Source organism: Dromiciops gliroides, chromosome 1, assembly GCF_019393635.1.
Source record: "Dromiciops gliroides isolate mDroGli1 chromosome 1, mDroGli1.pri, whole genome shotgun sequence".
Taxonomy (NCBI): Eukaryota; Metazoa; Chordata; class Mammalia; order Microbiotheria; family Microbiotheriidae; genus Dromiciops; species Dromiciops gliroides.
This window is the reverse complement of record NC_057861.1, coordinates 641,344,833-641,358,142: the sequence shown is the minus strand read 5'-3', so window position 1 is coordinate 641,358,142 and position 13,310 is coordinate 641,344,833. Positions and strand designations below refer to the sequence as shown.

The window sequence follows — 13,310 nt, the reverse complement described above, 5'->3', positions numbered from 1 at the left end:
AGAGCCCTCTGTCAAAAAGGAACCCTCATAGAATGGACAGAAAATCATGGCTTGGCTGTCTGTCCCCCATGGGGCAGAATGAGTGTGTTGTGAATAAGACCTCATCTGTGACCTCAGCCCTTGAACCTGGCTTCCCTTCTCCTTCCCCTTCTCCTACCCTCAGCCCCTCCGAGTCTGGGGCCTTCTCCCTAGGGTTCACTCGGTGTGTCTCACTCTAAGTCTGCATTTGCCTTGGGAAAGTTAGCTTGTCGAATTTATTTTATTCTTTAAAGGCAAAAGATAAGTGTGTTCAGGAAGGCCCTGGCCCCACCCCCACCCCACTGTGGCTTCCCATGCTCCCAGATGCCTGGAGAAAGTTGCAGAGTCACATGGCAAAGCTTGTTCCTGCTGCCCTCCCCCCAAATATGTTTCCCTAGAAAGATGCTCCCAGGGCCAACAGGAAGATCTCTATGCTAGCTCTTGACTCCCTCCATGTGTGGTGGCACTTAGGAACCTAGCCTCTGCCCGCCCTCCCGACAGGCTGAATCGTTTTCATTCTGATAATAATTGTGCAAGGCAATGATTTGTGAATTTTTTTTAATAATAAAAAGATCTGGTGAGAACAAAAGGAACCCTCAGACAGAGCCCAGCACCAGAGTAAATCTAGAATCTGCAGGAGGGGCCTAGTTTGGCCACTGTATGCTGGACCAGTCAGGCTACTCAGTTGTGAGATTAACCCGATGAGATGAAAATCAAACTAAAAACTCTAAATACCATTAAGAAACACCTTGGTTGGAGAGAAACACAGAGGTAAACCTCCTGGGGAGTGATCTTACAACAAATTCATGTAAAGCCTCAGAGTAAAAATGTCCTGACCACAGGGACTCCTAGAAGAAATGAAACAAGAGATACAGAGTGGAAAAGCTAAGGAATGGCAAGGAGAGGAAGAAACGGTGACAAGTCTCCCAACAAGAACTGAATGCCCTGAAAATCAGGATGGGCCAAACAGAAAACAACTCAATAAATGAAGAAATATTTCAAAAGGGGGAGAAATGAGAAGAAAATATAAGAAATGTTTTATTAAAAACAACTGATATGGAAAATAGTTCAAAGAGAGATAATCTAAGCAACCATATTTTTTAAAAAAGTCTGGATCCCATATTTAAAAAAATTTTATATGGAAGCTTCCCAGAATTTTTAGAAAGAGGGCTAAGTGAAAACAGAATTTACCCACTGACTCCTAAAAAGAAACCCCAAAATAAAATTAAAAAAAAGACACCACTATACGCAGCCAAAACGAAGTTCAAGTATCAAGGAACCACAATAAGGATCATGCAAGGATAGCTTTGAATACAATATTCCAAAAAGCAAGAGATAAAGGCTCAACCTAGGATAACCTATCCATCAAAACTAAGTATAATCCAAAAAGTAGAAGATTAAAAAAAAGGGGGGGGGGGTGTTAATAGAAAAGAGAATTTCCAAGCATTCCTGAAGAAACAGCCAGAACTAAAGCAGGTATTTAGAAAGAGAAACAGAAAGGCAAACATATTTAATTGAAAAGGAATGTATGGGGATTATCCAATTACATGTTAACAGGGGAATAAGAAATGGTGTCTTCTCAGAACTTAGTATCTTTAAGGGTCATAGAGAAAGATAAAAATTATGGAAAGTCTGCAAAAAATCGTATTCTGTTTTAATTCTTTTAGAAGACAAAACAGGAGGGACAAAGGACAGCTAGGGAAAAAAGGAAAGAGGAAAGGAAATCAATACTGAATACCAAGTTTATAAGAAGAAAAATACATAGTTCATTGAGCCTAAAATCATACACAATGAAACAAAAACTTCCTTTGAATGTTAGGGGAAAGAAGATGATTAGATACTTCATCCTAAAGGGAAAAATTAATTTTTAAAAAATGAAGTTTGACCTCCATATAATAAATAAGCCATACCTCAGCAGTAAATCTACTTGACATTGGTGTAATGAATCCAACTCTACCATCATTAAATACAACAGCAAACCCATCAAGTGTAGCACAATATTCCATATCTTTGATGTGCACATCTTCAAAGCCCAAGAATGAACCTGCTGATGAAAAAATATGGAAATGAGTATTTACCACAGTTAAACAATGCTCATAGTATTACTTGGAAGACCACTACTTTGTTATATGCAATTGCATATTTAACAATCTGATAAAACTGAAAAACTTCATTTTAAAGAACCAAACGATGGGGGAGTGGCTAAGCAAACTGTAGTATTGGTTATTAAAAAAATATGACTATGCCATAAGAAATGATAAACAGGAAGAATTCAGAGAAGGCTAAGAAGACTTATATGAACTAATGCAAAAAGTAAGCAGAACCAAGAAAATAGCATAAATATTAACTTCAACTATTTTAATGGCAAGAACAAAAATGAAACAATGTTATGTTGTCATAATAATCAAATGCCCTGAAGAAAAAAAGAGAAAATATACCTCTCTCCCTTCTTTGCAGAAATAGAAGACTATATGTATGGAACATTACATGTCAGTGTTATTTTTACTATACTCCTTTATCTGCCACTTAAAAAAAAATTTATTTGTTACAAAGGATGACACTCCGGGTAAAGAGGAGGGAAGAAATTAAGGTAATAGAAAATAAAAATCAATTAAAAAAAATTTACTTCTAAAAAAAAGAAAAACAACTTTCAGATCTCAAATACTTCATTACTGAAAAGAAATCAGTGTTTGGCAATGATTTGACACTGGTAACACTTTACCCTTTAAATTATTTACCATTAGTTAAGATAATAGCTCACATGCATTAAATTAGCAGTTAGGTGGGGTGGGAGGAGTAAGACTGGTAATGCACAGACAATGTGGCACGGAGATAGAAAGAAAGTGGGGGAGGAAGAAGAGGGGTCTAAGATTAGTCAAAATAAGGTAAATGCTCAGCAAGCACAGCCCACAGTCATGGGGTGGGAATATGAAGTTTGGGTGGGAGGTGAAAGCTGGAGTGTAACAGTATGAAATCCAAATGACTAAGAACATAATATTTTTGGAAAGTAACATGACACTTCATTAAAAGACAAATCCCATACCCTTTGACATACACAGGGAATATCTTGAGGAAATAATATAAAACTGGGAATATATCTTAATGAAATAATACAAAACAAATGAAAAAGCCAATCTGTTTGTATAAGAATGTTTTTAGCTGTTCCATACATAATAGCAAAACAAACAAACAAAACAACAACAACAACAACAACAACAAAATGTCCATTGGCTAGAGATTGGCTATACAGTCCTTTGTTATATCAAGAATGGCAAACATGGGGGCAGCTAGGTGGCGCCATGGATAGAGCACCGGCCCTGGAGTCAGGAGGACCTGAGTTCAAATCTACCCTCAGACACTTGACACTTACTAGCTGTGTGACCCTGGGCAAGTCACTTAACCCCAATTGCCTCACCAAAAAAAAAAAGAAAAAAAAAAAGGAATGGCAAACATGGTTTGTATAGAAATGGAAAGATCTATGGAAAAAAAAAAAAGACTTAAAAGACCCACCTTGAAACATATTTGATTAGTTACATAAAATTATGTTTATGAATTTATAAGAAAAACATTTTACAATCTGTTACTTATAGTGGTTGTTTTATTGTAGTTACTTAATTTTTTAAAAATATTAAGAATTTTTAAAAGCAGGTTCTTCTACTTCAGACATAGAGAAATATAACTACCTCGAGATGACTGTAAGTCTACTGAAAATGGTACTGTACAGAGATTGATGGCTTTCCTTCCATTTGTCATCCCTTCCCAGTGAATAAGATGAAGCAGCCCATCAGATGTAGCAACCAGAAGATCTTCCAGCATTGACTGCAAACTATAAGGAAAACAATCATTCAAAATCAATGCTTTAAAAATTGTAAGCTTGCTGAGATAATGTACAGACCTTCAAAAATTTTCATAAGTTTTCAAGTTCAAAAAGCAATTTACAGTCATCTATCTCCCCTATCTGGAACATAGCCAAGAGCCACAGTAGTAAAAAAAAATGTTACAAAGTCCAGAGTAAAGCTCATATGTGTCTATGTGTGCATATATGTATATGTACAAATACATATATACATATGTTTTTTGAATTTTGAATTTTATTTTTAGTTCCAAATTCTGTCCCTACCTCTACTCCCTTCCCTGCCCAATGAGAAGGTAAGAAGTATGATGCCCATTCCTATCTATACTTCTAACAAGTTTATCTGCTTTCCAAGCCCATGACAGATTTAGATATAGAAAACAGGAAGATGCATTGCTAGAGGCAAGTACACAGGAAACAAGGAGAAGTGGTTGCATAAAGGAAAACAGAGACCAAAAAAATAAATAAATATCACAGAAAGCTACTTAAGAAATACTGTAATCTAAAAGGCAAATAGTCCTTAGTCACAGTGTAGTGCAACAGAGAGGGCAGAGTTCATATTCCAGTTCTTCTATGGCTGGGTCAGCCCAACCGTCTCATTTCACAGGTGATAAAACTGAGGTCCAAAAAAGTTCAGTAACTTGCCTAAGGTCACACAGAGAGTAAATGACAAAGATGGGATTCAAACTCAAATCCTGTAACTTCAAGCTCAATTCTGGTAAGACTCCATCTAGTTGCTTTTCTTTTCTCTGCCCAGAACTCACAAGGATGGTGAAAAGGGAGTTTCAACAGTGAGGTTGGAGACAACTGAACTGCTACATATTTCAGAGGAGGCAAAGTCACAAAGTCACAGTTTAAAAAGGAAGAAAATAGGAAGTCTTCAGAATTTAAGACTATAATTTAAAACTCAAGGGTTTGCTGAAATGAACTACTTTATTACAATTCATCTTGTTGAAGAATTTGTACATTTGAATGTTCAAAAGTCCCCCTCATGAAAACAAGCCATTGGCTCTATCTAGTTATTACACCAGCAAAGACACAAATGATAAACAGTCTCTCTTTAATGCATTATTTTGAATAGTGGCCTTTTGCTTTTTTATATGGATTTTCTCTCTCTTTCTCTGTAAACACACACACACACACACACTCAAATATTATATGAGCAAGTATTAAAATTTGGGATAATAAAAGAAATCTGATTTTTTAAAAAGTAGAATCCAACAGTAAATCTTATTAGTTTATTAACCTCAACAGTCATTGATAGCATCACTGTATCATAACAGCATGATCAATAGCTTTCATAATAATGCTTGAATCATTAAGAAAAAGTTTAATTTTTTCCAGTGCTCTCTCTTAAAGAAGTAAAGGAAGTATGCAGTATATCTTAAGATTTCCATCTAAAATGGCTACTTAAATAGATTAGTGATCTCACAGATTTTGATCAGGTATACTTAACATAGAATCCACAGCCATCCTTCTGAATTTATATGAGGAAAAAACAAACTATATTTTTATCTCACTAATATTTGATTTCTTTTGTAATCCTATGTATTTTATGTATTTAAAAACATAACACTGAGAATGGACAGACTTCACTACACTAGCAAAGTTATCCATGACATAAAAAATGTTAAGAATCCCTCACTTAAGCCAAAGACCTCATTTTACATTTGAGGAAACTGAAGAGGACTGGAATTCACACAAGTCATAAGTAAATGAGCCAGCATTTTAACCCAGGCACTTATAATGCAGAATGGAATCTTAGGAACCCTTAAGCCTGGAAGCTGTAAGACAGTCCCTTTTATTGTTAAGATATCTAGAGTCCAACATAACTTTCTATTTGTTCTGAAAAGATTTTCTGTTTATATGTGGACATGTTGTTTTCCTCAAAGTGAGTTACTTGAAAGAAATGACTGCTCCAGTTTTTGTCTTCTGCATTCCTAGTACTTGGCACAGTCACTGGCAAAGAGCAGATTAAATAGTTGTTGAATGAAAGAATGTTTATTACTGTAACCTAAAAGAGAACACCAGTGAACCTAACAAGTTGAATGAGAAATGTGCTCACTCAGTTTGAATCAGAGTTCTTTAAGTGTATTTAGTTTTTGTTTTATTTGTTATTATTCTTTGTAGTATGGAACAATAGTTCATGAATCTACCAGCTAAATTTACCTTTTTTTTTAATAAAAGTATTTTATTATTTTCCAGGTACATGTAGAGATAGTTTTCAATATTTGTTTTTATAAGATTTCCAATTTCAAATTTTTCTCCCTCTCTCCCCTCCCTACCCCCCCTCCCCTAGTGAGCAGGTAATCTGATATAGGTTTTATATATACATATAAAATAACATTAAACATATTTCTGCATTAGTCATGTTATAAGAGAAGAATCAGATCAAAAAGGAAAAACCTCAAAAAAGAAAAACAACAGCACTAAAACCAAAAGAAATAGTATGGTTCAATCAGCATCCATATTCCACAGTTCTTTTTTTCTTCTTTTTTTATGGATTTGGAGAACCTTTTCCATCATGAGTCCTTTGGAATTTTCTTGTACTAAACTTACCTTATTTTTTACAAAGTTGTCTGAATCAACTGCCAATTATCTTAAAGGGAAACTAAGCTGGGACAGCTGTCTGTATAATGACAGCCCTCAGAAAGGCACCAGATTTGTGTGTTAGTCAATAAGCATTTATTAAGTGTCTAATATACCAAAAGTGTGGGGGCCAGGGTCTGGTTGAAAGTGAGCAGACAAAAGGTTTGAAACAATTGTTGTGGCAATGAGAAGACAAGAATTTCTGAGATGCAGTGAGAAAATAAAATGAGGTCTTTTTTTTTCTTTCTATTTTTTTCCCCGTGGATGAAATCCCAAGAGAAAAGCAAACTGTTAGAGGAAAAAATGAGAAGGTCCATTTGTGGAACAGGGCAAGGTTAGGGCTACTATATATACTTAATTAATTCGTTAGCTAAACCATTTGTTTATGTAAAACAGGCCTTTCACACTGGGCAAGCAGCCAGCAAAATCAGTTCTAGTCTGGTGTTTTTGGTAGAAGGTCAAGACAAGTTATACAAATAAAAACGACTGACAAATACTTTTCTTGGTCTCTAAACTAATAGAGTATGGTTGGCACTATTTATAGAACAAAGCTTACACCTCTGATTTATTTTCTTGCAATAAAGTTTTTATGTACATAACTAAAATTGCATATGGCATAAAGCTAGACCTTTCCCTAATCAGTGCTATCACTTTTAAAAGTTTGGCAAACCTCCGTATACTGTGCATTTATACATCTAAATACTGCTTCCACCGCAAGTTACTTAAAGATTCTGGAAGATGGACAACTCATTTTGCTCAAACATGTTTTTAAAAGTGTCAGCAAATTAATTAGCACAAATGAGGATCTTGCTTTCTTAGGAAAAGAGCAGAAATAATTTGTCCCACAGAACAAATGTTTCTGTTGCCAGACTGGGAAATTATAGTCATATCAATGTACTATATAATTTTTCAATTCTAGTTTCTATTTTAGGAGTACACATGGGTAATAGTTAATTGCTGGTGTAGTTTCTTTAAAAAAAATACACAAAGTATTCTTCTCATCTACAGTTAAGCACCAGTTTTCACCAAAGAATGAAATACAAGCCAATGAACAAAATGATTCTCCGTGGAAAGTATGTGTTCTGCTAGAACCTCAAATGTGTTTGTGACAGCACGGATTATTTACAACGTGTCATCATAATATAATCAATATTCCCTTTCCCTTCACTACACATTTTGTTCCTATAGCATCACATATGATTACAGCATTGTAAATGCTTTGTTTTTAGCAGCACCGCTGATTTATGGGAGGTGGGGTGGGGGAAGAGGTGAGTAGAGGGGCAAGTCCTAATGTGGCTTTCATTGTTCTGGCCAGTTCCTGGTAAGGAACCTTTCTAATAAGTAGATCAGAAATTGTTTTGTGAACTTTAGCTTTAGGAAGTTGTTAGGGATGCGCTGAAAGAGTAAGAAACCGAGTTAGGGTGACACAGCTGTGTGTGCAGAAGAGGGACATGAAGTCCCTGGCTCATGAATGGCTCTGTATCCACAATGCATAATCAGTTATTTAATGCCATAAAACTAATAATTAATGTAAAACAAAAAATGAAAACTCTTCCAAGGACAAATCAAGCAACAAAATGACAGTAATCCAAATCACATCACTACTGTTTCTAACAGAGGCAACATAAGGATAGAAAGCCAGGCTTGAAACTAAGATGACCTGAATTCACATTCTGTCCCATGCTGGTTGTATGACAATGGGGAAGGCACTGAACTATTCAGTATACTAAGCAACTCTCTAATACTGAAGTTGCAAAGGTGCTTTTACCAGAGTTCTATAGCCTAATAAAATCACAGTTTTAGTTCTTATATCACTATTATTTCTAATATTCTCAATATTTCAGTGGCGAGTAATGAGCTCATGCAATCTTTCACCATGATTAAGATAAACTTTCCTCCCCTTTCCCACATTTCATTGTAACTGGATTGGTGTTTTAGTGAATTGGGACGGGTTAAATCTTGATCCCTATTTCTTTTCTCCTCAGCAACATATTTTGCTGCCAACCAAGCAGCAGTAGGTATGAGGTTAACAAATTCAACATTAACTTAAGTGCCCAAATGTCACTAAGTATCGGGTAGCTAAGTGGTGCAACGGATAAAGCACTGCCCTTGAAGGTGGGAGGACCCAGAGACACTTACTAGCCATGTGACCCTGGGCAAGTCACTTCACCTCAGTTGCCTTAAACATCCAGAGCCATCTCCTGTTGCCCTGATGTACATTTTGCCACTGGACCCAGATGGCTCTGGAGGAGAGAGTGAGGCTGGTAACTTTGAACAACCCTTCCTCACTTAAATCCAATTCACTGTAAATCATGCCATCACCCCAATGTCATGTTACCCTTTGAGAATGATGGACAAGCAACAACAATAGGAATACAATGACGAAAAGGGAGAATTTCTGACTTTGTGAAGAATATATTCTAAAAGGGAGAACTGGACACATATAAAAAACACACACACTAACAGTTATATGACAAGGAAGAAAATGATAGTTAAAAGAAGAAGCAAAGTGATATGATTAATGTGAAGAATTAGAGATGACTTTTATCTGGGCTGACACGGGGAGGCTTTAAGTAGGAAGTGGCACAAAAGCTGCACTTTCTAAGATGGGAGAGACTTCAACAGATGGAAATAGAGGGGAGAGTCTACTGCAAGGGTAGGATCATACTCATCAAAGTCATGAGGAAAGAGGGCAAAAATGGGGAAAATAGGATAATAGAAAGTAGCTAAATATATAATATGGGAAGAGGAAGAGCATGAGATAAGGTACTGTGACAGGTACTGTGGGTCTATATTTATGACAAGTCTATTACAGAGGAAAAAATACAAAAGTAGTATAAAAATTAATGCTATGTCTCAAAGGAATTTTTAAAAAATCTTAATAACATCCTAAAAACTTATTATAAATATACAAAACAAGTCAATGTCATAAGAAATAACACATGCAGAGAAAAACTGAAAGTACAAATACCATAAGGTACATATAACTCTATCATATTCCACTCAACAATCAACCAACCAAACAACAAGCATTTATTAAGCATTACTCACTTCCCAGCCACAGGGACATAAAGAAAAGCAAAAACAGTCTGTGCCCTCAAGGAATTTACATTCGAACACAGAAAGTGTGTGTGTGTGTGCGTGTGTGCGTGTGTGCGTGTGTACAGCCTCCTGAAGGAAGCTATTGCTAACATATAGTAAGCACTTAATAAATGCTTATTGATTGATTGGTTGAGCTAAGTCTTGAAGGGAGCCAGAGCTTCTAAGAAGCAGAGGTAAGGAAGAAAATATTACAGGTGTAGAAGATGGCCAGTACAAAGGCCCAGACAGGAGATAGATTGTTGAGTTTAAGGATCAGCAAGTAGTCCAATATGGCTGGATCATACAGTGTGGATGGGGTATTAAATAGGGGTATCAGACCTATGCTTTGGGAAAATCACTTTGGCAACAGGATGGAAAATATATTGGAGTGGAGAGAGATGAGACAGGGAGACCAGGTAGAAGACTACTGCAATAGTCCAGGCAAGAGATAATGAAAACCTAAAACTGGGGTGGTGGTTGTGTGAGTAAAGAGAAAGGGACATGTATGACAGATGCTGTAAAGATAGAAACAAGCTTGGGCAACTAATTGGACATGTGGAATGAGGTTAAGGAGTTAAGAATGACATTGAAGTTGTGAATGGGAGTGAGTAGGACAGCGGTGCCCTTAATGGTAAAAGGGAAGTTCAGAAGAAACTTAAGAGTGGTAAGACAAGTAAGAAAGGTTAACCTTTCTCTTGAAAACAGAGTCACAAATACTCAAAGAAGAGAAAAGTATAAAGGGGGGAGAAGTGGTCAACACTGCAAAATGCTGCAGAGAAGTTAAGAAGGATGAAAATTGAGAAGAGGCCATTTAATTTGGCAATTAAGAAATCACTGGTAGGGACAGGTAGGTGGCACAGTGGATAAAGCACTGGCCCTGGATTCAGGAGGACCTGAGTTCAAATCCAGTCTCAGACACTTGACACTTATTAGCTGTGTGACCCTGGGCAAGTCACTTAACCCTCATTGCCCTGCCCCCCCCCAACCAACAAAACCCCAAAACAAAAAAGAAATTTGTGGAAAGCACAAATTCAACTGAATGATGAGATTGAAAGTCAGAAAACAGAAAGTTTAGAAGAAAGTGAGAGAAGAGGATGTAGAAGTACAGAGTATATAGGGTTTTTTTCCAAGCAGCTTAGCAAAAAATTGGAATGACAGATATTGAAGGCTACTTAGTGAAGACTGTTGGATCAAGTCAAGGAAAAGAGACACATGAATGCAGTCAGCAAGGAAGGAGCCAGCAGATAAGGAAGAAGAGTAGAGATGATAGTGGGGGAAATCAGCTAGGATGGTATGGATGAGTGGGATACAGAATAAATTAGAAAGGAAGAGAAGACCTGCCTTGCTGTAGGGAGGGTCTAGTAGAGATTAGATAACCAGATGACATGCTTCTAGTGGACCCAATCAACAGTTTCATGACTTTCTCCAGGTCCATTCAGGAGCAAGTGAGTAAAAAAGGGAAGGAGGCAGATGGTGAGAGTCCAGCCCTTTGGCAAAGCATAATCAGATGAATGGACAAACAGAAAGGAATCTGAACACTGAAGATATGTACAAATGAACTGGCTCTGGGGCAGCTAGGTGGTGCAGTGGATAGAGCACCGGCCCTGGAGTCAGGAGAACCTGAGTTCAAATCCGGCCTCAGACACTTGACACCTACTAGCTGTGTGACCTTGGGCAAATCACTTAACCTCAACTGCCTCACCAAAAAGAAAAAACAACAACAAAACAAACGAACTGGCTCACCAAAGATAAGGTAAAGATTGGGAGAGGAAGAGAGTGTAGCCAGTATAGGTGTGAAAAACAGGTATAAAATACTGAGAGGGGAACATGTTAAGGTCTCATTGGGTATGATGAAGCAGGTTAGGAGTTGAGGAAAAGATGTGACAAAACATTATAAGCAGATAAAAGAATTTAGGAGCACACAGAAGTTTGAGTGAAACACTTGTAGGAGATAGCAAGATCAATAGTATGACACCACCCTGTGTATAGCTGAAATGCAGTAAAAAGCATAGATCTAAAACTTAGATCTTTTCCTTCCCAGGCTCAGTAAGAGTGAGGCTTATCTTGAGTTCAACTAAAATTCATTGTAACTTAAGTATTCTTTCATACAGAAAATCTATTAGCCCTTTTAAAAGGAAGACCTTTGTTTTTTGGGAAGCAGCATGCTTCTGCTGCCTCTGTGCTTTCATCAGGCCACCATCCATAGTCCCGTGTAATTGAAGGTTTTCTCCATACCCACCTCCACTTTCCTCCTGCCCCCACTATGACTTTATGTCCTCATTCCTCTTGGTTTCCTTTTCTTTTTCTTTAATTTTTTTACCCCAAGAAAAGGATAGAATCAAATTGCCACCATGTTTTCTCCTCAATTCCCCATTTTGGTTTGAATATAAAAAAAGCAGCATGTAATAAATGACACACAACACTGGTATTACAACCTGTGGTTTCATTATGTAGACAGATTATGTGGGAATAAATTCTGGCTTTTGTCCATTCTGCATTCCATGAAAGCTCTGACTTAACAAAATGAGTGAAATCGTCACTTTGTGGTTTGGCAAATACAATTGGGTAGTACATCCCAAATCAAAATCTCATAATTGGCTAAGGTAGCATCTGGAAAATTTAAATATCTTTAAATGCCTAAATGAAAATGACTACTCACTTATTTAAGAACTTGATGAAAATTATGTGGATAGGATTTACTTTATGTGGATACTATTAAACTCAAAAGACTCTTCAAATAATTTACATTGTATGAAGAAACCAGTGGTAAAATACAAAAGCATTAATCAAGTGTGTAACTGTGGCCCCTTAGTAAATTTAAAGACATAAAATAACTGAGATAAGATTAAAGGGTTTCCTCCACCAAAAATAGTAAATATAAGTTCTATTGGTTTAATTTTCTGACCTGTCCTTTCATATGCCCATTCTATACTTGTGAGTTGCCAACCATTCTGTGCTATAAGAAAGTGCCCAGGAAATAACAAAATGTTGAACCTAACAGAGATATGGTGTACCTAATGATAGGTGCTTGTAAATCCAGTACTTTTTTCATCTCCAAATGCAATGATGGAGCATATTGTTCTTCCTTAAAATGAGGTGTTCCCTTTACTTGTGGACTTCCTCTAAAAAAAAAAGTAAAGACACATGATGAGAACAATCTTTTAATTTTACTAGCAATTTCAAAACTTAAAAATGCTCCAAATACAATCTAGTACATTTTGATAGAATATATTAAAAAATATAAACTTACAAAAAAGGTTTGTCACTGGCCTTCTTTTCTCTTTATACCCTCTCCCTTGGCAATCTCATTCACTCCCATACCTTTAGTTACCATCTTGGTATAGAAAACAATAGAAATTACACTTCTTCCTGATTTCTCTCCTGGTCTCTAGACACACATCTCTCCCTTCCTACAGAACACTATCACCTGAATATTCTATTAACATCCCAAACAATATATCCCATAATCATTTTTGTAGCTTCATCGAGTAAGTTGGACCACATGAGTGGTGAGGTTTAAATTCTATTAGTTTACTTATCATAATGTAGCATTCTAAGTCCTGTTCTAAGTATTATACAGTACAAAATCCTTCATGTTCAATATTTGCTTCTGTTGCCTATTAATAGCACTATTATTTAACATAGTTTTAGAAAGGCTAGCTAAGACAAGAAGACAAGAAAAAGAAATTGAGGGAATAAACATATGCAAAGAGAAAACAAAATAATTTATTTTTGAAGGTGATAGAATCAACTTTGAAGGTCATAGAAT

The 13,310-nt window shown here is 36.5% G+C and overlaps 1 protein-coding gene across 4 annotated transcripts in view; it reads right to left on the bottom strand.

Annotated features, from left to right (window-relative positions):
- The window catches only part of RIC1 (RIC1 homolog, RAB6A GEF complex partner 1), a 159,628-nt gene that overhangs the window by 57,371 nt on the left and 88,947 nt on the right, over positions 1-13,310 (bottom strand). For 2 of the 4 annotated variants that reach the window (XM_043997896.1, XM_043998040.1), the window contains 3 exons: positions 12,556-12,663; positions 3,702-3,844; positions 1,929-2,065 (listed from right to left, as the gene is read on the bottom strand). In XM_043997896.1, the coding sequence (XP_043853831.1) occupies positions 1,929-2,065; positions 3,702-3,844; positions 12,556-12,663 (388 nt within the window). Of the gene's footprint in view, positions 1-1,928; positions 2,066-3,701; positions 3,845-12,555; positions 12,664-13,310 lie in introns of those variants that run through there. The other 2 variants (XM_043997970.1, XM_043998103.1) reach the window with 2 other exon arrangements.